Source organism: Buteo buteo, chromosome 5, assembly GCF_964188355.1.
Source record: "Buteo buteo chromosome 5, bButBut1.hap1.1, whole genome shotgun sequence".
Classification (NCBI taxonomy): Eukaryota; Metazoa; Chordata; class Aves; order Accipitriformes; family Accipitridae; genus Buteo; species Buteo buteo.
This window is the reverse complement of record NC_134175.1, coordinates 23,161,255-23,188,597: the sequence shown is the minus strand read 5'-3', so window position 1 is coordinate 23,188,597 and position 27,343 is coordinate 23,161,255. Positions and strand designations below refer to the sequence as shown.

The window sequence follows — 27,343 nt, the reverse complement described above, 5'->3', positions numbered from 1 at the left end:
CACATGCCTGCTGCCCTGCAGGATGTGTAATGTGTCACAGGCAGGTCTTATGATACAGCGGAAGATGACTACATTTCTCAGTTTCACATTGCCCTCACTGTTCTGTATTTCCTTGATATTTAATCAGGCTTGATCCTTTCTCCTTGTGCATCTTTCATGAAGTGAATAGGTCTCATCAACTTTTCACCAATAGCTGGACAAACTTGGGCTCATTGACAGAATTGGATTCTGGCCTTTTATCACACTGCCTTATTAGAGTGCCACATCAGGCTTAATAAAGCTGTAAATCAAGGAACCCGTTAGCCTTCTCTGAACTTCCTAAATGCAAAACTCCATCTCTCTTCCCAAACATAAAATAGAACAAAACCTGATTTTATAAAAGACGATGATTCAGGTGAATTCTCAAAAGCTTGGCTTCTTTTAAAATATGACCCTATCTGTTATACTCCTACAGTCTTCCCACTTCCCTCTCTCCCCTTTTTTCCTGTTCTTTGACAGATGTCCTGGTTTCCTATTTATGTTGGTGGGGACTATCTATGGGTTAGATTGTCTTTTCACAATGTGCCTGCTGGGAGTCACAAAAAAATCTCCTGACTTACCTCATCTTTGTACACTAATTAGCTTTAGGTCCTTTACTGCTCCTGAAAGGGTGGTGAGACTCTAGCACTAGCCCAGGATATGGAGAGTACATATACAAGCACATAGAATGCAGTTAAAAGCAGAGCTAGTTACACAGGGGAAAAAAAAAAAATCAACTCTTTTCAGGCCCTGTAATTTTAGGAACTGCCTTTAAGTAGTACAGGTATGACATTTTTGGTCAGACAAATTATTTTCTAAAGGGTGTGTTTCTTCAAAGGTTATATTTTGTACAGCAGAAATCATCACAAAGCGTTATTCTCCACAGCATCTGTGTGCACAGGAATCACAAAGGAATAAGAGAAGTCTATCTGACAAAACATTGTCTCTTTGCAGAATGCAAAAATGTTTCTCATCAACCAAGATTAATATACTAATCCTATCAATAACTGCCTGTGTACTTAACTTTATGCACAGAGTCAATGCATATTAAAGTTAAGTATGTGAATGGTGTTTGAAGGAGCAGGGATGAAATACGTATGCAAATACCATTTTGGTTTGCACTGTACTGTTACTTGAACTTACCTTTTCCTTGATATTTACAGGAGAATGGATTTCTGCCATCTCTCTTCAAGTGAGAATATTGTCTGTGAAAGGAGGAAAATACCCAAGGAGATTAATTTGGAGGTTTTAATCCCAACCTGTCAAAGCTATACCTCTAAAGAATAATTGCATGTGCTTACCTATAAGTATTAGAGAAACAAGAGAACACTTAATGTCCTGCACAGCAGTGCTCAATCTTGGCAAAAAGCAAAGCTTTTTCAAATCTCATACTTTTCCCAGATCAGTTCTGCAAACATATTTAAAAAATGCCTCATAGTTATGAGTCTGGATAGAAGGGGTATTGTGCTTCTCCTAGCCATGTCTCTTGGACCCTGTTCATTATTACTTGATACCTTCGAGGCTTTAAAGAGGAGGAATACCTTAGATGAACTTAACAGCTTCTGTTTTCTCATTCACCAGCAACCTCAATGTTTGCCAGAAAATTTGTCTGAAGATCCCATCTTAAAAAGTGACTAAATATTCCAGGAGGTTAGGCTGACAAGTGCTGCATGGCTGGTTTTGGGTTGGGCTTTTTTTTTTGTTTGTTTTGTTTTCCTAAAACTAACTCAGAGGATTTAGTCACACAGCTCCTATTGAAACTAACAGGGTCTATGTAGTTAAATCTCCAGGTCTGCTCTGAAAACTTGGGCACATGAATGGAATTTGCATGTGATTAAGAAACCCTGCAATATGCTTTCTATTTCCAGCTATGTGGCTGGGTGAGTGAGACACACTGTACCGCATGATGAAGGGTTAACACAGGGAAGGGAGTGCCAGTTGCCTAATCCTGCTTCCATCAGAACCAACTGCCTTAGACTTCAGTAAGGAACAGGCTTGAATCTTCAAATTTTAAAATTGTCACACACAAAGACTTACAGCAAAGACTAAGTCAAATGGAATAAAAGCTTGGTTTGGTCACCAAATTTAACTCTATTGTACACTGATAAGAAGGTATAGATGTACATAAATGAGAATGAAACCTTAGTTATTTCCAAGTTTTTAAGTTGAAACACTCCCTCCTTTTCCCCATTTGAGCCCTTTACTATGTGGACTGATATAAGAATTCCCATAATTCTTCTAAATCTCTTTTAATGCACTTAAACAATCGTCCTTTAGCTCCTGCTTTGAAACATAGCACTTCAGTGGAGTTCAAACTCCAGAAACTAAGTGCTTCTATTACAGTATCCACTAATAGCATTTAAACCTTATTAATTTTTGCATGCATCTGTTTTCTAATTAAAGAGATGAGATTCAAGAAAGTACATTTTCAAAAATAATGTAAATTTGTTTGTGGTAAATGGGGAAGAGATGATAGGAAGAAGAAAAAGGAGTGAATTTTTGAGTTTTGGTCTGATGAAGAGTAGTCACTGAATTATGGAAATCCTAGGAAAATAAGGTGCCAGAAGAAAAAAGTAACCCTTTCCATTGCCAGTTATAAAAAAAAAAAATGCTTCAAATGAGTAAGGTTCCTCCTGCCATCTCTATTTTACTATACCATGAACAGATACTCTCTATTAAAACTCATATAACTTATATCTGTTTTCAGTCAGTGGCTTCACTGCTTTGCCAAGACACCGAGCTGCAGTCTCACTATGTCCAATAAGACTTCTTCCTGGCAACTGGGCCACACTGTCACTCTGCCTTACTGTCTGGTGGTATCTCACATCAGAAGGTTCCTGTTCCTGCCCCTCCTTAAATCAAGGATGAAAGAGCTCAAATCAGTTTCTTTGTCAAATGCACCCAATGGCTAAAAGCAGAGTTATAAAATGTCTGGACAGAGCATGCAGGAAAATCACACAGAATATGAGCTTGGGTCAATTCCATTTCCAATATTTAGTGCGTTCCAACAACTAAAGGAAAGTGTTAAGAAATGATCATAGTCTATAGTCCCTATATAACATTTTTTAATGCACTTCTTGTCTTTTGCTGTGAGCTATTTCTCATGCCAAACGGGCACAGAACATGAGATACAGGTCATCAAATTTCCCATGCGGATTGGAAAACTTACTCTAAAACTACTCTGTAAGTCGTCTTCTCTCTTACTGCTTTTCAGAAAAGCATGCCTTCTACCTAGTGACGTCAAAACCATGCTGGACTGATATTATTCTCTGCTTAATAGATAATTGTATGTTAAGGAATAGTTAAGGAATTTGACTAGTTTGCCCTTATGTCTACTATCTAGTAGCTTTTTGTAATGTTCCAGACAACTGATGGAAGCCTGCCCTCTTGCATAACAATTTAAATACACTTAATCTGATCCAACACCTTATGACAACATTAACAAAACCAGGAAAAAAACCTGTTCTTGAGGAACCAACACACAGCACAGAAACAAGTACAATAAGGATTATAGCTAACAAACCCTTCTGGCCTTAAAAGTCTACTAATCTATAAAAACTAATAAATAACAGGAAAAGATCTTTGTCATCTGAAATCTTCAGGTTCTGCTTTTTCAGCATGTATTTTACTAATTTTGCACCTTGTACTGCATCTTGTATGAACTGTATCTTGTATGAAGCGAATTAATCCCAATAATCATACTTTATGAAAGCCCCACACCTCTCAATTTATGTTGCTTCAAAGATACTGGCTAAATAATTCTTCAAATTTAAATTCAGTTTGTTGATTAAACCCTACTACAGCACTTAGCCAAATTTACTCTTTGTAGCAATGCTCTCAGTTTAAAACCAGACATAAAAACTTCATACAACACCTTGCCAGATTTGACTTGTCTCTTCTTTGCTGTACACTCCAGGTATTACTATGATTATAGTCTTCCACTGATGAATGTGGTGCTGATTCAGCTAGCTTCCAACTGCAAGCTGTTTCAAAATGACTTGGCAAGCTACATAAAACATACCCTCGGTTTCTCTCTTTCTTCCTCTTTCTTTTTTTTTTCCTTTTAAGATGAAGAACTAAGAGGATACCAGCTTTTACAAATTGACTCATTCCTCTACACTTCAGACTCTTCATTAATATGCATATTACAGCTGTCAAAATGAAGATGCTAAAACTGAGTTGGAGCTATTTTTCATTCACCTTCTCCAAGGACAGATAATTGGAATAACCTGCATAAAACACTTGCTCGTTTATATAACTCAGTCCTGTACTGCTTGTTACATAAAATACAAATGATACATTAACAGGAAATGTCAATGTAGCACTAATTTTAAAAAATATCCTTTATGGCTATACTTAATAGCTAATCAATTTCATTTTCTCATTGTAGCCCAAACTGATTTATTGAATTAACTGGCATTTTTCCTCTGATTATATTTTAATCTCTGTATTGAACAATTACTTCATTTCTAATCCTGTGACAAAAGATTATAGCACATGTATAATTTAATGAACAAAATAGTCCCCCTGAAGTTTAGATTCAAGCTTGGAGCTAAAGCTTCTAAATTTGAGCTGCTACATTCTCATCCTGAACTCTTCAGAGAAGCTTCTTTCTGCCTGAGCTGTGAAACATCAGAATACAGCCCTCAACCGAGCCCTAAAGCCCCCTAAAGCTGGGGGAGGAACAGTGCTTTCTTTGCATGTCACTAACAGCATGCACACACACAAAAATGTTTGGAGAAAGATTTTTTACAGAAGGTTTTCTGCAGTGGCTAAGATTAACACAAGCACTAAATTTATAATGCACAAAACACACTGTATACGAGAGGATCTTGTCTTGAATGTCAGCTCACATGCTTTGTCTTTCTCCACATCTCTCTTGCTTGTACTTGTGCCTCTGAAATGTCACTGCATGTCATACCAACAGGACTTCCGTGAAAAAGGAATGAAAGGAAACAATACTACAGAATCCCTTATATAAACCGGTCATTAATTTCTGATACCAATTTTCAAATGCATTACCTGGAATAGGAGATCACTCTCAGTTGGTTGTTACATCCTGATCTCAAATAGTGATGAAAGGGATTCTGAGATATTTTACTTGCCTTGTACAATGAAGCATTTCAATAGCGTTCAAGGGAATGCTGCAGAGAAGCCTGGATTAAGTTTGGCAGAGCCTTACTTCTCTCTCCTACCAAACGAAGCAATTCATATTACTCTACACAGGTTTAAGCTAACATGAAACTGAACCAGGGCAGCTAAGGTGCTGGCGCATGCTCTGTCCTGCTGACCTTACTGCAAGCAGCAACTTCCAGCAGGGCAGGCAGTTAGGAACAGCCTTTAACCACTGCAGCAAAACATGCCAGAGCTCACCTGTCACAGCCTTAAGTATGTGGCTGCTCGCCCAGTCTTTACAGAAGTTTCCTTTCTGTCTTCAAGCAGCTGTGAAATCCCACTGCTGCTCTGTTCAGCTTCCAAAGAACACCTGACACCTTTCCACTAGTATCATCTTCAGAGGTGTTCGGCTCACAGACACCTTCCAGCTAGACAGGCCTTCGGGTAAAGCTGACAAACACTCCGATTTTAGACAACACTTTGCATGGGTGGGATTGCCTGCATCTCAAGCATCAGAGAATCATGAGACCAAGCCTGTGCCTTGCCCCTACTGCAAAACCTGGCAATTACCACCTGGCATGTTTAAATTTCAGACTTAGAACTAGCATCAGAAAAAGAAGAAACATGCTCCCCTCCAACAAAACAAAAAAGAATCTCCCTGCAAATACACAGAGTGGGAAAGGAGTTTATGAAAGCGTAAATGTTGCCAGAAAGATAAGATTTGTGAAAATACCCCGGCAGTGAGCTCTATCAGAGTGGAAGAGATCGTGTGACACCTGTTCCACCATTTCTGTCACCTGAAGATATAACTTATCTTCAGCAATGGGGAACAGAAAATTCCCCATGAAAGAGCATAGAATAATCCAGTGTTGGAAGAGTTTCCCATCTGTAGGTTTATGGATGAATAGTCTCCTACACCCCAAAAAAGACTTATTTCCTCATCTGCCCACTGCAAATGTTTCCTTTCATAATGCTCCCCCCTGCCCCAGCATAACAGGAATCCCAGGTCTAACTGACTTGACTGTTGCCAATGCTTCTCTAATACCTACCTGCTTCTGCAGTCATCTGCTGCACCTTGTGCTAACCCAGTCCTTCCTTTCACTGTGGTAATTTCTTTCAAATGTCTCATGACTAACCTTTTCAAAGTTTCACACGGCACCCCCCAAAAACCCTCTGCCAGATTCTTTCACACTGCCCTCCTCTTCCCTTTTACAAGTCAGGCAACGCCAGGACTACGGACAGTTTGGGTGACAGTACAGCAACACAAGGCAGGAGATAGATGGATACACAGCCCTACCACTGATCAACTTGTTATCAGCCCTACTAAGCAAGACTATACACACTCAGTCACTGAGTAAGCTTTCACTGTTAACAGACCAACTGGAGTTTACAATTTTGTCACTCAACTAAGTTCATAAAGTAGATCAATGCTAGAAAGTGGATTTTTTATTTTTAGTTAAGGATCATTTACTCATTTCCAAAGAGTTCAGTCAAAATCCCCCAGCTCCAAAAAGGTAGCATGCAAGGTATGGGTGGAACAAAGCAATCACAATTTTAGAGCCAACTTCAAAAAATAAGATGTAAATTCTAAGTATCTAATGAGATTGTAGCACCCTGAACCATGTTTTCATCTTCTGTACTTCTACTTTCTCTACAAAACTAAATCTCATTTTTAAATGGGATTGCTATCTATCCATATGTATTACATTACACAGTCTTGCCTGCAGACTTCCACATGCCCTAAGTAAAGATAAAACCAACAGAATCAGAGACACATGGCCTCCATTCCACATTTGACTTTGACTTTCGTTATAAAGAAATGCTACCAGAGAATTGCAGATGAAGGCTGGGATGAACACACCTTTTCTGATGCAGTTGCTATGTTAACATTATTGTATCAGAGACTGACAAAACTGCAGGAGTGTGATTCCAAAAATCAAGTATTTCAGAAAGGAATTCTTCTGGTCTTCATTCAGATTTTATTTAAATAGCAGAAGAAAAAATGACCTCATTAGGTCAAAGGCCAAACATTAGTGTGCATGTGATTGTTAGTTACCAAAATTACTATCCTTAGTTGTGCACAAAGCCCTGTCGCTGTGGTTGCAAAACTACTAGAGACAGCATGAGATGTAGACACTTGTCTTCACTATCTTCAGATTAGCAATGGGTATGATTTTCTATTTGCTGTAGTCTAGCGTCTAAAGATAAATATAATAAAATAAATTCATAAGCATAACCAGTGTCAAGAGCATCTAGGACATATTAACAAGCATCCTCCCAGCTGTCCATTTAGAGTTCTGCGTCATTATAAATGAGCACACTTAGTAAAAGCAACATAAAGTGTAATTAATACAGAACTGCTATTTCTCCAGTACTGTTTTATGCCTTTCTAAATATTGTATCCAGAAATGGTACACACCATTTTGTATTTCCTGGTTTTCAGAAGTTTGAGATCAGCCACTTTGGGCTAGTTAAGTGCCTCTGGGTAAGTTTGGTGATATCTGAGGCCTTCATCATCCTTTTTTTTTAAATGCATGCATAAACATACATGAGTGCACACACATTCCAGAATATTCCCCATTTCAAGAGCGCAATCCCACTACGGCCCGCTGGTCATGCTTGTATCAACCACAGAAAGCAGCTGTTGCCTTCTGCATTCTCCCTTCTGCTCAGCTAATGCAGTCTGATCCCCTGATGGTCACCACACTCTGCCTGAAACCTACTGGCTACAGAGCTGGAAACAGGATGCAGGAAATAAAACGTCTCACTGATTCCACATGTAGGTCTGGATTCCTACAGAAAAGAGGCTTATACTTGCCCATTGTTTATCACCTCCTCCCTGAGGATTTTTGAAATGATTGGCATTACAATCTGAGAAAGAAGCAGATGTCTCAGAGATCTACAGCTTTGCAGACTGCTTGCTTGAAAACAGGCAGTAAGGCATGAGAGTTTGGAAAATATGCAATGGCACATCAGGAACTCAGTTATGTTACTTAACACTATAAAATCCATACCTGAGAGACCACAGACCTATTTGCTATAAAGAGAAAAGAGGTGAGAGTGGGATATGAGAAGAAGGACAGTCCTTAGCACCTGGGTCAGCATCCTTTCAAGCCTCTTTCCTTTCTCAGACTTCTGTCGAGGGCAGGAACGGTTCTAAGCAGGTATCACAGTAACACTGTGATGTCCAAATGGTGTCACAACAAAACAGTTAAGAACTAGTAAGTCCTGTACCTCATTCTGATATACCACATTGCTGTTTGATCTTGTTGTGCTCTCCTCTTCCTAAGCAGAGATGATGCTATTAATGTAAGCCAGGGAGAGCCTGTGCTTCTCCTGTCAGCTAGCTCACTTCCCTCTTCCAGTCCCAGTGCATGAGCAAAGCCAGGCCACTACATATGTGGGCTCCACAGGCATCTTTGCTTTCATGCTGGAAAGAGCACTATGTGGTGTGTGATGGATCCTCAGGTCCTCCACACACCTGGTGCTGCAGCCCCCCACTATAACAGAGTCCTGCAGAGGAATGTTCCAGCCTTTATCAAGGTCAGTTTGAGAGAGGGTCAGAAGAAAGATACGTCACTGGCATCTTCCCCAATCTCCATTAATATTTCATCCAGTTTACAAGTATTCAGTGACATGACCATATCCTTTTGATACAGACATCACAAGAGATTCTGGCTGTATTTCCTATCATTGCTCCACAGACAAGACCACACCCTTGTTACTACAGCAAAGGCTGCTTGTAAACCCTCTTGCTGTACACTCTTCGAATGTTGGGTCTGTCCTATCCAAGCCAAGCTCTTCTTTAACACAAGTTTCACTGTGGCTTCCCCAAAAGATCAGTGAGTGTCACTGTACTAGCTGATGTTCATTCGTGCCAATGGTGCCATGGTGACTGACACCATGTGACAGTTACCACCAGAGTTACCATCCCAGAGATGTGTAAGTGTAAAAAATCTGCTAACTCTGTAGACTATACCTTGGGCTGAGAAGGATCCAAAACAGTTGCTTATATTTAGGTCATTAATGCCATCCTGCATTTGAGCAATGGAGATCAATTTTAAAAAAAACGTAAGAAATTATAGATTTTGGTACCTTCAGAATCAGCCTTTACATAGAGAATATTGTTCAAGCTTAAATACAGCGTAAGTGGCATTACACTGCAGTGAAATGAATCAAAGTGATTCTCATAGCCTCTGGCTCACAAGGGCAGAAGATTCAGGAGAACAGCTGAACAGACAGCTGCAAAATATATGCCCATATTTGCAATAATAAAATAGGTAGTAAGTGGTAACGTTTTGCTGATCTTTTCTTGCACTTCTGAGCAATTCCTTCAGGAATTTTAGCCTTATGTGCTCAAGAATACCAAACACTAGAAATTACTTTTCTTCTTACTAATGCTTCAGGCCGAATTCTAAAGTCATCTCTGCCACCTCCTTGCATTTTCCCATTGCAAAATGTGGTGTCTGCTCTTACTATATTTGTAATGAAACAACCAAGAACTCTGCCATACGAGACACCTGAATCACAATGTTGACAAAAGGCCAGCTCTGCATTAATTACTGCAAATTATTGGAATAAAAAATTGGGCCACAGAAGGGCACACACGAGAGCCTTGTATAGAGCAATGTATCCATGTTGCAACAGACAGGTACCAATACAAAGTAGATATTCTGTAACTGCTGATATATATATAGGCAGGCACATACACATACCCAGAAATGCTACTTGCACTAAGTTGTTCTGTGACAATCCATAAACCAAGCCATAATAAGGTATGTATCTGCACCCATTTTTTACTGTCTGCCAAAAGAATCATCACAGCATCATTAAGTTTCACTAGAAAACGCATTAGCTTCCCCTATCCAGCAACCATCTTTCTGGAATAAAGTTGGTTTTCTTTTAATGGTACATACATCTATTCCATAGCAATATACATACACTCTTACACCAGCAGTCACCTTCTGTACTTAACACAGTTAGTAAACAATTATTTGCTTCCATGTGATATGAACACTACTCTTTCCTTTGACAGCTACTTGGCTTCCATCCATAAAAAGATCTTTGATTCATTACCTCACATTCTGCACCTGTGCATTAAAAGTACACACAATACAAATACCCAGACTAATTTTGTGTGGCCTATTAAGATTCATTTACCGAGTCCAGGGGATGGCAGTCAACTACTATAGAGTGGCTACGAGCTTTGGATGAGTGATCCCCAATCTCTTTGCATGGTGGGCAAGTGATTATAAGTCCAGGGACTTGTAAAGTTCTCATTACTGTTCACTTTCTCTTCTCTGCTGTTTGACAAACTTGTATTAAATTGCATTTAAATTCAGTCACGGTATTTCTAATGATATCATGAATTAAAACCAAAAGATTATGTCATACTGCTGGCAAAAACAGAGATAAAGCTACAAGGCAGATCAATCTCCCACCCTCCATCTTTGTTCAGAAGAAATACTAAGGATGAAAAAGTGTTCAAACTTCATGAAGTCATGAAATATCCTACTACAGAAAAGCTAATCAAGTCTTTGCTAAATACTGGACACCAAAAGTTTAGTTAACTTGGAGTATTCCAAGAACACATTCTAGTCAGTTCAGTAGTAGTTCAGTGGGTGGAAACTACAAATATTATAAAATGCATTATGAAATAATGATACTTTAAGTAAAATAAATTTGAAAATAAGTACAATTAATAAAAAAAATAAACAGCATTCTAAACACTGAAAAACATCCCCAAAACACATGCAACAGTACATTTCTTAAACAAAACCTAGGAATTCAGATTCAAAAAATGTCAAATTTCTGGAAGGGAATCTTGTTGCACAGTACCAGGCCTTTCCATGAATAGGTATTTACATGATATAAAGAGCTGTTTCCTAGCAAACAGCCAACTGACTTAGGCACAACCTCTGAAAATTCCTCCCATCCTCTTTACCATACTGATTAGTAGCCAAACATTTATTTTCAAAGCCTGAGCCTCTCTAAAGCTGCATGACTCTTGCCATTTGAAGCAGAGTACCAGTAATCTGAAGCCAACAGTTTCCCACCTCAATTGGTATACATACCATCATGTGTTTGAACTACATATCCATTTGGTTTTGTGTCCCTGCTGAGGTACATGGTCTGATTTGACCTGAACAACTATCAAGTATATCGCTGAAAGGATGTCAGTGGTCAAATGCACATTTAATTCAGAACTGAGGTGACAGTGCTTCCCATTGCTCTTCTTTGTGACCCATACAATTTATACCACCTTTTTACCTAAGGAACACTCATCAATGGCACTGAAACTCTGCTCCACATTAAGAAGATATACTGAACTACAGAAAAAATACTAAAATGCTGAAATATAAGCCAGAAAGTCTTCCAACAATTTTTCATTTCAGAGTAGGAAATTAACAATTCATTAAAATAAGAACTTCCAAAAGAATGAGGAGTCTTGTCCTATATATCCATCCAATAAATGTTTATTTAACCAAAATTAAACAGCTCAAATGGAAGAGACTGAAGAAACTCATCCCAGCATCCCAGTGACAAGGGAATATCTCCAGCCTACAGATACTGAAGATTTAGTGCCTGTTCCAAACCAGCCTTCTGCTACACTGGAAGCGTGCTTTAACTCCTGGGCCATTCTTAAGAGGAGAAGGGGAATTTCTCTAAATATTTTTCATCTTCCCCTCAAACCCACCTATTAGTTTCCTAGAATCAGTTCAGAGCCAGCAAAGGCATTTCCCCGCTCCAGAGGTCCAAAGGCAAGAATCCCAGCACCACTCCATCAATATCACAACTGCCAGTGGCTGCTCAGGATAAAGTGGCAACTTGCTCGGATCCTGATGCTCTCTACAGACTGCACCCAGGGGCTCTATAGCCTCCCCACTCTGTAACAGAATCACTGCTGAGAGCCTAGAGCCTATGTTCTGCTGGCTGGCATCCTAGATGAGCACCTGAAGAGCATCACTCTGATTCAGCATAAACTGAAGATGTCCAAAATTCACATGTTTACTACATGTATCTCACTAGTAGAGCTGAACCCAATTCAGAATAGTTGGATTCAGCTACATGGCCAGTAAAATGGTCCTCTCTGATATGCAGGAGGGAGGGATGGGGATTCTGGAAAGAAAATTTCAGACTGAGAAAACTCACTTTCTACAGCAATGCTTGCCAAAATAAACATTAGTGTCTTGCTCTGCCTGAAGGAATCTTGCCAAACATACTGATAAAGAGCACTGAAGTAGTAAAAGATGATCTACTCAAATTCTACATTTGCATGAACCCCCTGCAAAACCAAAAAAAAAAAAAAAAAAAAAAAAAAAGGTTAACTTTCAGTTTTTACACACTAGGCGTTATCTTCCAAGTCATTCTTGCCAGGGGCTTGAGTCATTAAAAGTCATTTATGTTGGCTCCTATTTCAGCTCAGAATGACATGCCAAGAGACAGTGTCAGTTAATTTGCTTCTGCGGTTGCCCAAATGCGGACTGCTAAAAGAGTATGGTGTGAGAACGCTAACAGCAAAGCATGTAATGTAGTAGTATACCTTGCCTCAATCACAGTGGTTTCTCTAAACAGTAAGAACAGAGGGACAAAAGTAAATGTCAAGAAGTGTTCAAATTCACACTTGTTTTAGGTGTTAAGAAAAAGCTACCACAAGGAATCAAACTTCTACCAGCAGACTGGTACAGTGCAATTGTTACAGTAAATTCTCATAATCTTGGAATAAATCTCAAATTCAAAGAAAGTCCTGGAGCTATTCACACTTCAGCCTTCTTTCTCTTAAGTGTTGTAAGTCCACACTGCCTTTCTTTCTCGCTCAGACATCTTTAAAGAGCCAGTTTACAATTGCTAGATGTGCAGGGCTGATTTCTTAGCAAATACAGGTTGGAACAACTCCTTTGAATTCCAGGAGCTACACAGACTTGAACCAGCTCTTGCTGGTCCCACAGGACAGGACAGCAGAGCCCCCCCACTGGCTGCAGACAGAGAGAAAGAGCACCTGGGCAGTGGCATTTCGAACATAGTCACCAGAGCTTCCCTGACTGAGCACACAGGGAAGCACCAGACTCATGAAGACCAATTGGCAAGTTTATGGTGAGCCTGGGGAAGGGAAGAACTTGACCAGAGCTCTGAAAGTGCTTTTGATGAAAAACAATAAAGCCAGATACTCAACTGAAGGCAAGACAGACCTAAAGAAACCTTAATGCAGCTAGGCCTCAGGTGACTAACGTATGGTCAAAGCATATGTAAGCATGAGTCAGTGAGGTTATGCATATGCTTGAAGGTAAGTACTTGATTTAAATGTGCCAGAGCAGTCTGAACCTTCCAAAATTGAACACTGAAATTAAATGCAGCCTTTCATTTCCTAAGACCAAGTCACCCCATATAGGTCCTTTGAAGAAGATGTAGGTTTTTCCTTCAACAGTATATATATATACACATATATATAAAAAATTTAAAATATGTACACACACACATACATATGTATGTAAATAAAAACTCCACAAAAATTCTTACAAGCTCCTCTATTAGAAGTACCTGATGTATACCCACGATAAACAAATACAGGCCCAGCAGTATTCCCATGTTAACAGTACCCATAGAGTCATATACTACCCTGGAAGCAATACCACTGACATTTTGTTATTCCCAGATTTACAACAAATGCTAGTCTTCCTCTTCCCCCCCCATCTTCCTACCCCCAAGGACAACACTGATTTTTCTATGTTAACAAAAGGCATTCCTGGAAACAACTACAAAAGCATACAAATAAGTTAACCTATAATTACTTATTGTTCATACAGTCCTTCAACTTAATTGCTATCACACATTAAAATAAGTGACTATTACAGTATTTACTGGACCTTGAACTGCACTTTTTTTTGAGCAAAACCCCAAGAAACCAATTATTCTTTTCAGCTGAAACCCACACTACCCAGCTATATCAAAATTAATTGTAAAAATACAGTCCACCAATGCAGACTGTGTACTCCCAAAAATATGCAAAGGCACCTTAACCAGTCTCCCCTCCCACACCCATCCCAATAGTCAGGAGACAATGCCAGAAAACTTTTCTGCTTCTGGTCAATAGCATATGAAGTGTTGCCTGACATGCATGAACTGAGGCCCTTATTTAGCCAGGCATTTAATGGTTGTTTCTTCTTGGCAAGGGCAATCCTGATAAAGAAAGCTGTTTGACTAGCCATGAAAATGAACACGACATGTGGACAGCAAATGGAGTAATTCTATTGACAGAATAAAAAGAAGGTATTTTGTTCCTCTGTTGAGGAAAAGAAAATAAATGTATGTTTTATTTTGAAGGTACTTTTCTCAAAGACAGGTAAGATGAGTTACACTGTACAGCACAGATACATACTCTAGAGCATTTGTCAGCTCATCTGTTTTTGCCCATTCACTGGAGGCAATCTTTGGCATGCCACAATCCATGAATTGATAAAATCTGTGGTACATTAGACAGACCTCTACTTTGCATCTGTCCAGAATTTTTGCAAAGGAATATTTAACATAGCTTTGCAGGATAAAGTAACATACTATTTGCTCCACAGAATCTAGTGTCAAAAGCATCAAATTAAGCTCTCGTTTGCAGTTACCAGCAATGCCCTACCTATTGAAATTGTTGGTGTGCTAAAGGATGCCATACCCACTTCTCTTGGGCAAACATGGATATCAGCACATTTCAGGTAAGTGCACAGAAAAGCATGTTTTGTGTGGGAACTTCAAAATTGCCCTAACTGCTAAATCTTTATTCCCACTGCTGTTAATTAGCAACATTACAATAGCACTTACAATCTCCTATTTATAGCATGTATGCACTATCAAGGAAATGGTGCCAGTTAACAGAGTTACCACACTAAGCAAGCCAAATTCTCAGTATCTTAACCTGCTCTAACCATCCTGCAAGCAGTAAGAACTGGCAGACAATTAACTGGGCTGGCTAGGAATTTTCCAATCAAAGAGGGGGTTTTGTTGGGCTGGGTGGAGATAGGTTTCAGTCATGAAGTTTCTCAAACGTCTGCTGAACAAGGCTTCTCCAAAAAACTAATTGAATTCCCTATGAGCCAGTTATCATTCCCCAGAGAGCCCAAATAACAGCAAAACTTGGGATAAGCGAAGTTCAACTTACCAAAGCAGGAAGTTACTGTGGCTTGTGCAGTCTCAGAAGAGCTGACCACAGTGTTTATTGTCAAGTAAGGCCCTGTATCAGTCATGCCCTTCACTCTTCTAGAGCCACCCCAAGTAAAGGCAAAGGTGATTCTTGAACAGCTAGCCCTTCTTTAAGTGTCTGACTATATTTTCATGAAGCCATGCACAAAGTTATCATTTTCATTCACAAAGAGCAGTTCTGGCAGTCACTTGTACACATTTCTTACTGTAGACAAAACCACGCAGTCGGAACTGCCACAAATCTACATCTCCGATTTAGCCACATACCAAAACACACAGGGCTGGCTCTGCAGGCAGCAGATGTGAGCTGCGACTAGATTCTGCGGTTAACAGAGCTCTATCGCTGGCATCCACAGAACCAAGGATTTTGGCTGAAGAGAGCTGGCTCTATAGTTGCTCAACATTTGGACTCTCTACTTCAACAATGAAAAAAAAAAAAAACAAACCATGTATGAGAAGCAATTTACACAGAACAAGATTCAGCTCTACTGGCTGTCTTCCTTAAATATGCAGAGTTCCCAACAATATTGACACAGGTAGAGCCGTTCCAAGAGCTGAACTTTATCCATCATTATTTTTCCAGGGGTTCTGCTCATTAACTGAGACCAGACAGTCTAGCCACCTTGTTCACAATCACAGCACAGCAAACAGGGAATGCTTTGGCTCTTTTTAAACTGCCTGAACCTTGCAGTTGGAGGAAAAACACAAGAACTCTTTCACCACTTTATCCCCACATACACCCTGCTTTTGGACAGAGCACAAGTTACTGCCTTGGTTCTCCATTCTAGCAGAACACACACTCCATCCTACCGCCCTCAGAGAAGGTTTCTGTTCCTCTGCTGCTGAGGATAAAGATATCCACAATTCTTCCAACCTACTCCGAGTGCATGCTCCCTAGAGAGAAAAAAAACTGCAAGCTATCACTGGCGAAGAAAAACTACTTGCTCTGATCATGAATCTTTACAGCATGAACCGTTTCAGAACATACTGGAGGGGGGCAATTCTATCCTGCCTTCACTGGAGCCTGCTTTTTTATGAATATGTTCACTCTTCCCCATTATTCAAGGAAACCTTCATTCAAATCAGTGCTTCAGTATTGAAAAGCCATGAGAAATTGCATAACATCTTTTATGAAGACACTGAAGTTTCAGTTTCACTGTGCTTACTGCGTGACCAACCAAATCCCATAATGTTATCTCCCTCCTGGAATTGGATAGCATTGACTGACAGATCCAGTAAGAGATTTGAAGATGGCCACCTCAAACTCTTACATTCGGACCAGTCACACTGCTATACATTCACCAAAGCCTCTGTGATGCTTTTCACCATGAGGAACAAATGCTTATCAATCTTAATATTAACAGAAGTAGAATAAAGAACGGCCAGCAGTAACAACAGGGCAGTCCAAACATCCTAAAAATAAAGAATCTCTTCAAGAACTCAAGAGTTTCCTTTAACCTTGATGATTTCCTCAGAAAATTCTGTGAAAGCTCAACCTGCTTTCAGTTTCAGACTTTGATATTGATCAAAGTGGTCAGCAAAATCTAATCTGAATTATTTCTTGGGTTCTTTGCATCAGAGCTGCCAGTTATTTTTCATTGACAGTACCATACATGATCAAAAATTAAGTGTTGGGGAGAAGAACAGGCACACTGACAGTAAAGTAATTCACTAAAATTTTTTTTCAGAAATGAACTAAGATTTCACTCCTACTTCAGATGTTTTCTTCTTTTCATTTTTCAGTTTCCTAGGATAATGACATAATCCTAATTCTTAATGTTTTAATTTTGAAAGCATTTTATCTGTCCAGTCTCATGATAAGTGCAGACAATTCCATCTCAGAAGACTTGTAGAGTTGATTATTTTAAGGCACAAAATTATATATTTATACAGACAATAAAAAGATGCATCTATAGGTAATTACAGAACTACTCATTTCTGAGATAGTTTGCCCAGTCTGAACATCAGACCTTTCTTCAGAATTGCTCTTGAAGGACAGAGTCAGCTTGAACATGCAGCCCCTATTCAGAAAAGCACTTAAGTGCTACTGAATTCCATGAAACTTAAACAAATGTTTTGAGACATTATTCAGAGAAAAATGAACTTCAGCACATACTTAGGGTCATTTGAACCATTTCAGAAGTGCCCATGATACTAATGAAAATGTCACATCTGCACATGCAAGAAAACATTTTTAATCAAGAAAACTGCTCTTAAGATCTTACAATAAGATTTTGTTCTTCTGATAATTCTTTTTTTAGTAGTACATTAAAAAGTAAGCAAGCATACTGAGTCTGACTGGGATAGAGTTAACTTTCTTCATAGCAGCCCATGTGGTGCCATGTTTTGGATCTGTGGCTGCAACAGTACTGATAACACACCAGTGTTTTGGCTGTTGCTGAGCTGTGCTTGCACAGTGTCAAGGCTTTCTCTTTTTCCTCCCACTACACCCCCACAGCCAGTAGGCTGAGAGTGGGCAAGAGGCTGCAAGAGGACACAGCTGAGAGCTGACCCAGACTGGCCAAAGGGATATTCCATACCACGTATCCCCATGCTCAGCAATAAAATCTGGGGTAGAGGAAGAAAAAGATGGGGGTTTCTGCTTCCAAGGTACCTGTTGTTTGGAGACTGGCTGGCTATCGGTCTGCCTGTGGGAGGTGGTGTGCCACCTCCTTTGCTTTGCTTGTTTCTTTCTCCCCTCTTTTCTTCACCTATTGAACTGTTTTTTATCAAAACTCAAGAGTTTTCTTGATTTTGCTCTTCCTATTTTCTCCCCACTGTGAGGAGCTGGTGAGGTGAGTGAGCGAGCAGCTCTGTGGGTGCTCGGCTGCTGGCCAGGGTAAACCCACCACAGCAAGTCACATAGAAAACCCATTCCAGATTCATGCACTATACTCTTCTCAGATTCTGAAGTAGAACTTGCCCCAATATTCAGTGTCTACAATATTGTATTATTTCTGTAGATATTTGTATGGCACTTTACATCCAAATATCTGAGCTGAGTATAATCCTCAGCAAACTCTGCAGTCTGGGGAAGCATTTATTATTATCATTTTACTGACAGGTAGAGATGTGGAGAAAGACTATGGGAAAAGATTTTCAGAGTTGATTAAAAATTTTGGCCTCATTGCCAGGAAGACCATTTACACACACCAGCCATCTTTTAACAGCAACCTGAAGGTTTCTCAGAGCTGAAAAAACAGCCCTTTACCAGTCTGAGGGCTTTACTGACCTCCCTAATACTGCCCCTCCAAGTACATGACCTGATTCACAAATTTGTACCTTCACTAACAAGCCAGCAACAATTTCCTTATTTTCAGAGCCACAAGACATCATTCTTATGTGGAAGATCAGGTACAGTGCAAAATTAGCATCTTTTCACTGAAATCATCAAACACCAGCACTGCTCTTCTGAGAAATCCCTGTGCTGTGTAACATTGCTGACAAGGGTGGATACGTTTCCAAGGTATCTTGCTCTCTAGGCAGGCCATCTGTTTCTGACAGCTCAAGGTCTGGTCAGGAACTGACCTGATGATTCACTTAGTTGTAGTAAATAGAGCTCATAGTCAGACAAGTAATATTTCATCATGTACTTGGCCACGCTTCGCATCAGCAGATGTGCAAGAATCACTTTGGGCATCCATATCTTTTTTTGTTCTTCCCTTTGAGGAAGTCACACAGCTCACTGAGCTTAGCGTGCTAAACTACTAACTAACAGATTGATTATATTCAGCCCCTCCCTGTAAGCCTTCCACCACCAAAAGCTTTGGAATTTTGCCACGTAGCAGCTCTGTGTAAAACAAGTTTCAAGCAAAAAGGAAATCCTTAAGAAACAGTATAACTGCCGTCCACCAAAGAAACAGGGTACATGCAATGAATAACGTGCAAATGAGTGCTCCTTCTGCCTATTTATTATAATGTCTGAGCATTTCACATACCTCAATACATAATCTATTTACTATCCCAACACCCATGCTCAAGTGCAGGAGTACTGTTATCTCATTTTACAGATTTAAAATTGAGGTATTAAGTGATTCACTGAAGACTTCTCAGGAAGCTATTCACAGGGAACACAATCCAGATGTCCTAAGCTGCAAGTAAACTGGAGAACCTTAAAGACATTTGAAAAAATGGTCATCCCCATTTGAATTACACAGAATGCTGATGTCATTAGCCCACTTGTTAGACTCAGGCTTGGAACAGACTGAGCTTATGCTTTTGTAACATGCTGGACAGAGAGAAACTGCCTACCTTCAGACACAACAGCAAAAGGAATTGATGTGTTTAAACAACTATTTTCTTCAAAACAAGTGACAAAAAACATTGGGTTCAGACCACCTCTGAACTGAGGCAATTGCAGAAACCCCATTTCTCAGTTTTGTAGGCTTATCTCATTCTTTTTTTTTTTTTAGTACTATGAAGCTGTCCTTTCCCACCCACCATCCTCTGAACATCACCTTGGATTATACTTAGGGTGAGATGATTTCAGAATACCAGTTCAGCAGAACTTTCAGTTGCAATACATGATACATCTTCACAGTGGTTCAAACTACTAAAGAAAGGATGAGGAGAAGCAGTAGGACAAGATAGTAAGAGCTGATCAACTTAATGACACAGAGAAAGAAGATAAAGGAAAGAAATTTATGTGGAGTGGTGAACAATAGACTCTACAGACAAAACATGAACCAAAGCAGCTTCCAAGATGTTCCAATAAATAGGTTGAACTGCCCTGCTGAAAGAAGCCCCCAAAGTTCCTGGCTTCTTGTTCCTGCACTGATAGACCTATAAATAAAGTACCTTTCTATTTGTTATGCATCACACACGTGCAATGTGAAAGTGGGCACACTTACCCACTAGTCTGTGTCCTTGTAAGAAGTCAAAGATACATAGTAAGCAATTTAGAAAGCACCATTGTACTTACCTTTGCATTTGCCTTTTTTTTTTTTCTCCTGTGATCGCTATGGCATGTGGCACTATGAACAGCTTTAGCAGGATAGCTCAAGAAACCTGATGAACTCAGTTGTAAAGTATAGGTTGAAAGTGTGACTTGCAAGTTTCTGAACTTACCCGGCCACATGCCAGTCACAATGATTAGCAAAGAGAGATGTAAAAGGTATCTTACCACTGAGAATTACTCCAGTTTCTGTTCTTATTCTTCTATGTTTTCCAATAGACCGTATCTCCTGCAAAAACAGCTGGAAGTTAAAAAGAAAGTAATTAGTTAACTTACTCTTGATTTACCTCACTGCTCTCTCCTTACAGCAGACTTTTGTGAAAAAAACATCTCTCATCCCCTTACTACTTCGGTCAACATGCGGGGGTGCTGACAGATGCCCTTACCAGTTTTTACAGGGCTTATCTTCACTGCCATGCAAGCTTAGGCAATTACCTAAGCCTTTTTGTTAGCCCTGTTCCTGACCACACATACAATTCTCCCAGCTAAAACAAACCCATTTTTAAAACTAACACATATTTTAAACTCAAACTAGCCAGCACATTGGGATGTGCAGAAAGATAAACCTAAATGATGCGAACCGTTCTATCCATTAATGCAAGAGGGCCATAGGTGCAAGTTACACTAACTCCCTAGTTACTAATCAAATCCCCCTGAGCAGCACCAGTGCAGTTTCAGTGTGGTCATTCTCCATCAAGCAATATTATCTCAAGAATTCTAACTCAGCTGAAACAAAAGGGAAGCCCAAAGACTGACAACAGTACTTTGCCCACAGTACAAGGCGTTTACCGATTTGCATATAAATTTCAGAGGAATTCTCCCCAAAGTTAAAGACGTACAACCACATGGACAGCTGAGTGCCTGTTTATGTCCATACACAGATGAATGGAAACTGATTTCCCAATTTCATTAGCAGGAGGAGGTCAGGGGGGAAGTAAGAGGTAAGTTTTGTACTCTCTTCCACAGTTGCAGGGAGAAGGCAGTCATGAACTGGTCTATGATTTAACCAGGCATGCCAGACAGGAATTATTCCTTTCTAGTTGCTACTTAAGCGAGTTGCACGCTGGTCCTTGTTTGCTTTGGAATAAGATCTGTTCAGCAGTACCTCACCTAACCCTAGAAGTATTACATGACATTTCTGGACATCCTGACTGCTGAAATCAGTCTACTAAACCACTACTACTGGATTGTCTTTGCAGACTTATTTTTCATTCTGTATTACAAAATACTCACTCTCTGTAATAGACCAAAAGTGTGTGACTGCTGTCCTGTTTCATCCATTTTATCCTTATTGAAGCTATGTATTTTGCGAAAGCTAAAGTGAAGTTTTAGTGCAAAAGTCCTGTCAGAGTCACAGGTTTTATTTTCAAACAAGGCAGAAAGCTCTTAATTGCATCCGCATCTCAAGCAGCCAGGTGTTCCCTGAAACACTTCACCCAGCAAAGGCTCCCACAACAAAGGCTCTCACAGCTTAGGTCCCAAGGTCCATTGCAATCTAAACACACATTTCTGCATGGCTTGCTGAGTCACAGTTATGTTCAAAATCAAAGGAATGAATGGAGTAATTTAAAATGTGATGCTTCGATGAAGAAATACAAGTACTCACACATGTCGCATTGTTAAAGAGCACTTCTGGGTGTTGGAATCTACACAACACGCACACATCCATCAGATGAATAGAAGGGCTGGAAACCTGGTGAGGGAAGCATATCGACTTCCTTGTCTTTGGGCAGACTACCTTAATCAAGAGCTCAGGAAGAGACCCATGCTACAACCCTACCAGTACTTTGTTCTTCAGTACAAGCAAGGACAAGACTTGGCTATTTATTCCCTTCAAAGGGACACAAGGAAGGGCTGAGAATGAGGGAGACACTGTGCATCCCTTTTGTCCAGTGGGCAGCTGAATTGAGACCAAGAAATACAGCAACATTCCTCATAGTTACTGCATTTCTTACACCAATATATGGACGTCTAACTCCTTCCAGTAATGTCTGTAGTCTGCAGGTGGTATTTTTAGGATTTAAACAGAACAAATCAATCATGCACATTATTGTATTGAGGCACTACAGCGATTCTGCTTTTTTCCTGCATAACACACCACCTGCTAAACCCCAGTTTTGATCATCTTCAACCCAAGTTGCAGGAGAGATTCCTCTCCAACTTCAGTGGAAAATTAAAATCTGAAAAATCAAATGGGAAGAGTTTTACAACTTTACCCCCTCCCCCCCAGTGAGTTCTTTTCACAATTTTTGTCCTTTTGAACATGAAATATTGAAGACCACAGTGACAAGTAATCTCAGAATCCCATTTCTTGATGTGGTCTCCGATATGAAATATGGTCACTGGTGTAAAATTATTCAAGTTAGAATTGTAATTCTTGTACTTTGAGGGCTGCTACTATTAAAGACTATTTTAAAAGACAAAGGAACACAAGCAAAAAATTGAAGTAAAAAGTTTTCATTTTGCATCACTGTAAAGTAAAAAAGTAGATAACCAAGACAGCTATATGTAATATGGTAATTTACATATGGTAATATGTAAAATAAAAAAAAAGTTTTATTGTATGTTGTAAAGGTTTGTTCTTTCCAAACAATACTAGATCTATCAAGCTTGACCAAATAAGATGTAATATCTTGAAAAAATAAATGGATTCTTATGGGACATCTCTCCATAACTTGATTACCTTCCTAACTCACCATTTTGTCTTTACTCACTGTTCCATGGCATATTATCAAAGAAAACATCAAGCAGGAAATAATGACTCAAGGGAGGAGAAAGGAAATCAAGAGTAAAGGTACAACAATTAAAAGGAAACTTGTTTCATTTCTGTATTATCAGAGAAAATACTGTTGCTTAATGTCTGCAAATGTTTAAGATAATTTCCCATCATAATGAAAGGTCAATTCTTAAAGTGATTCTTATTTTCAAGCAAAAAAGTCCCTGAAATAGAAAAACATGCTGTGACTCTGCAGATAAGAATATAGACTTTAGAAACAGTGGCCCATATGCCTCTGTGGCAGATCTATGGCCAATGAAGACCACGTGTGTGGAGATGACATGTAACATCCTCTCAGAACCTTCAACTCATTGTCCCCCACTGCAGGGTATGAAGAGAAAAGAAGCAGAGCTTCAGATATCACATCACCAAACCTCACATCAAACAGAGCTCAGTGACAAACAACTGCACCAAAACTAACATAAGCCAAAAAAAGCAGCAAGTATCAGTGCTCATCACAGCTCTACAGCCCTGGAGAACATACAAATAAACCAAGTACTTAAATCCCTCCCCATCTTGAACTTTGACCTTTTTAACAGTTCCCTAATCCTAATATTAATGTGACACACAACACATGCAAGCACCAAAACCAGATACTAAGGTTAAATCTTGATCACAAACAGCTATTCATAGAGATATAGGCCTTAATGAATCTAAAGAGCAGAATCAAAGCATACCATGAGCTATATAACACTCTGGACAGGAGTCCTTATCCTATATGAACCTTCTTTACTCTTTGGAGGAGTAAAACAAGCTCTTTGATCACTTCTTTTCTGATGCCCTGACCCAACCTTAACCTAGGTTTCACAATACACCTGTCACACAGAAAGCACTCAAAAAACTAAACAGTGCATTCTGCTAATTCCATTGTAGACCTATGAGCCTTCCAGATCCTAACAGTAAACATAACCTTCAATCCCTCCATTCCTGAGTACATATCCTAAACACAGTCCAAAATACAATGTTAAGTATAGCCCAGTGACAAAGATTAGCAGTGAAATTAACTGGAAGTTATTTGACTGTGTCTAAATCAACTCTTGCCTTGTGGAAGCCAGCAGTAAATAAAGTCCTCCAGCCCTAAATCAAAACCCAGCTTAAAACATAGCTATCATTCAACACAACAACAAATTGAAGCAAAAGCCAAATTGAAGAGATCCTGCCTGCAGTAGCCTGCACACAAGGAGAGAGATATTGCAGGGCTGAACATTAAACTGAACTCAGCACTACATGTTCATAAGCTCAACAGAAGACTACCATAAGGAGGAATGGAAGGCTTCAGTTCTGCTAGCTTGCAGGGTACAATGCTCACATTTAACTCTGATGTCTCTACCTGTCACTTCTACATTTAATGTTAAGAATAGTTTGTTTGGGTTTTGGTTTGGTTTTTGTTTTTTCCAAAAATTAAAAGATAGGTTTATTGCTGGAATCAGAGGCATGCCAAGCTGGGATGAATGCTGGTAACACAAGGATACAATGGACTACAGCTAGTTTTCATTCCAGTATATTTCTCTGGTAAGGCCATTGATGGAATATCTGGTGTGAGAAGCAAGTCGAAAAAAAGGCAGGGAATCTTCTATCAAATGCTGACATGACCAAGTGCAGAGGCTATTTGGAGTCTGCTGGTATACACACAAAAAAGTGAGATTTTGTTGAGCGTTTTGGCACTTGGATTTTTGGACCTTTTTTGGTTTTTTTATTTTGGCCTAGCTAGTGAGTCAATCACACTTCCCTAATTGCCAATGCAGTTATTTAGCACATGGAAAGCAAATCGGTGTCTTTGACACTTAGTCAAACCTTAAGACATTTAGTCTCAACCTTACGCCCAACACAGACTGTAAGCTCTGATGTAGTCAAAGTAAATAAGGGGTGCTCCTTGTCTGTCACTGCTACACTTCAAGACAGTTGCAAGATTCCTGTTTTGCATTTCAGTACTCACTCAATGAACAACACCCTCCAAAGCTGAACTCTGCCTGCATTTACAACTAACCCATGATGTTCCATTTTGTGCACTGCAGTTTCTAACCAGCCAGGGAATGCAGTGTTAAGGATACTCAGCAGGATCCAGCCTTCCGAGAACAATTCATATTGACATTTACAATGTGTGCTTCTTATTACAACAAAAGATGCATACGACTATAAAGCAGCATAAGCTCCCTGACTAAAACTACCCTCATCTAATATTTGCCAAAGATTTTATAGCAAAAGAATCTGTTGACTTTAGGATTGGGAAACCAAATAGAAGCTTCAGGATTGGACCAGCTCTCATCCTATGCCAGACTTCTGTCCAGTGACACAAGTGGAATAATAATACCACACTAGGGCAAAGGAGAGAATCTATGTTCAACTTGTCCAGGAGAGAATTACAGTAAGTGCAGAACAGCTGCAATGAGGAAGAAAACCTGTAAATGCTGTGTGGTCTTGTCAAGGAGAAAAATTGTTCTTGAAGGCTCTCATAGCAGAGAGCCAGCAATGCAATCAGACATACAACTGGCACCACTTCAGCTTCAGCCAGCATGAAATAGCATGGTTTAAAAAACAAACCAACTCTGGTGTTTACTATGATCTATATGTCTTAAAGGACTTGAATATCCAGTCCTTCTAGCCTATGAAGCTCTTCCTAGTTGTGTGGGAACTGTGGAGTGAGCTAGAGCATCAAGATGGGCCTCAGACTCTTTACAGATACAGTTTTTAAAACAAGTCCACATGTAGAGTCTGTAAGCACCTTTGTTCTCCTAACAGTGATCTGTCATTATTTCAGTTTGTTACTCCTCCTAACTAATGCCAGTCAACATTTTACTCCCAAAGCATTAAGGGCCTAATCCAATTCCTACTGACAGAACTGGAGCTGGAATGGACCTGTAACACACACATACATAAGCCATATGGCACTGGAAATTCCACACTACACAGTTAAACACCTAGTATCTCACTGGATGACAAACCTCTCTTAGAAGCGCACTGTCAGAAGAACTGGACCGACTGAAAACCCAAAACAGTTAGAGGACTGAGCTGTGAGCCCCACTAAAGCACTAGCTCTCAATAAGAATAAGGCAATGCTTCAAACTTCTACTTCCTACAAGAATTGCTGTCTGCTTCCTACACTTTCCATACTTCTGATAGATGGGGATAGTTTTTTCCACAGCTGGGAATGTTTTACTTGGATGTGTTTATTTTTCCTTAATCTCTGGCTGACTCATAGATATCTCCATTTATTTTAGTTTTCTCCACTCTCAGAAACAGTAAAGAGGGTTTCTGTAACCAACTCTACATACACTGTTAATGACCCTAGTAGTTTTATGGAAAGCTCTCTGTTCACCAAGAAACTCATCCACGTGTTCCCAGAGAAGCCTTATTTTTGGAATTAACTTCATTAAAAGAAACTTACACTAACTTGTAACATATCAATAGAATGACTGTCTGAGTTGATATCTATTTCAGCCCTGAAGGTGATAAAAAAATTAAACTTTTCATTTTGCAGAATTCTTCTGTGGAGCAGGGATGACAACAGAATAGCTACCCAGGCATCTATGCTATACCAGTTCTCAGAGTGTCTGTATACTTTGTCAAGATCAGCTAAATGGATTTAAGATGAGAATTCTCCCTGAAACACATGAGCCCACATGCCAAAATTATTCCCTTAAGGGCAGGAGAGGACTTCTGAAGCTACATTTGGAAATATTGACAAAATGACATGAGATCCTCAGCCAAATGGTTATGACAGTTTTTCATTATTATCATTACTAAAGAAAATATTCCCTAACACATTCCAAGCTAAGCTTTGCGCCCTTTTCCCTGCCCTGAACTTAGGATGCACATAAAATATCTCTGAAAAGGCAATATCCCAGCTGGAGTTAGCAAGACTGCCTGACGACACAAGCCATTATTTGTTATTCCTTGCCTCCAGTCAGGATTCTAGCTTCTGAACGTAATGATTTTGTGCAGAATCCTAGAAGTAGTCCAATATAGTGAAAAAACATATTTAAAATAGAAAGCCTTTGTGAGTAGCCAAGTGGAATACTTGAGGAAAAAAAAGATCATTAAAGAAGCTGTAGAGGATTTACAATTCTGTTTTGTTTGGACCTGTACAGTAGCTTAGCCCATAAAGAAAAACCAGGGTTTTTTTACATTTGCTTTGCTTTATTTGAGAGTTGTGGGAATGACAGTAACCAAGCAACACCACAAAGCTGGAAAGCCCTGGTTAAGACAATTGCTGATACCCTGATGAGCCAGGATATGTTCAATGCCTAGAAGAGCTATGGGATCTCCATTTTTGTACACTTCAGGGGCCACAAGAT

The 27,343-nt window shown here is 39.6% G+C and overlaps 1 protein-coding gene across 5 annotated transcripts in view; it reads right to left on the bottom strand.

Annotated features, from left to right (window-relative positions):
- The window catches only part of SPATS2L (spermatogenesis associated serine rich 2 like), an 87,460-nt gene that overhangs the window by 44,838 nt on the left and 15,279 nt on the right, over nt 1-27,343 (bottom strand). For 2 of the 5 annotated variants that reach the window (XM_075028085.1, XM_075028084.1), the window contains 2 exons: nt 20,441-20,513; nt 1,162-1,223 (listed from right to left, as the gene is read on the bottom strand). In XM_075028085.1, the coding sequence (XP_074884186.1) occupies nt 1,162-1,200 (39 nt within the window). In that variant the 5' untranslated portion in view covers nt 1,201-1,223; nt 20,441-20,513. The remainder of the gene's footprint in view (nt 1-1,161; nt 1,224-20,440; nt 20,514-27,343) is intronic. The other 3 variants (XM_075028089.1, XM_075028088.1, XM_075028087.1) reach the window with 2 other exon arrangements.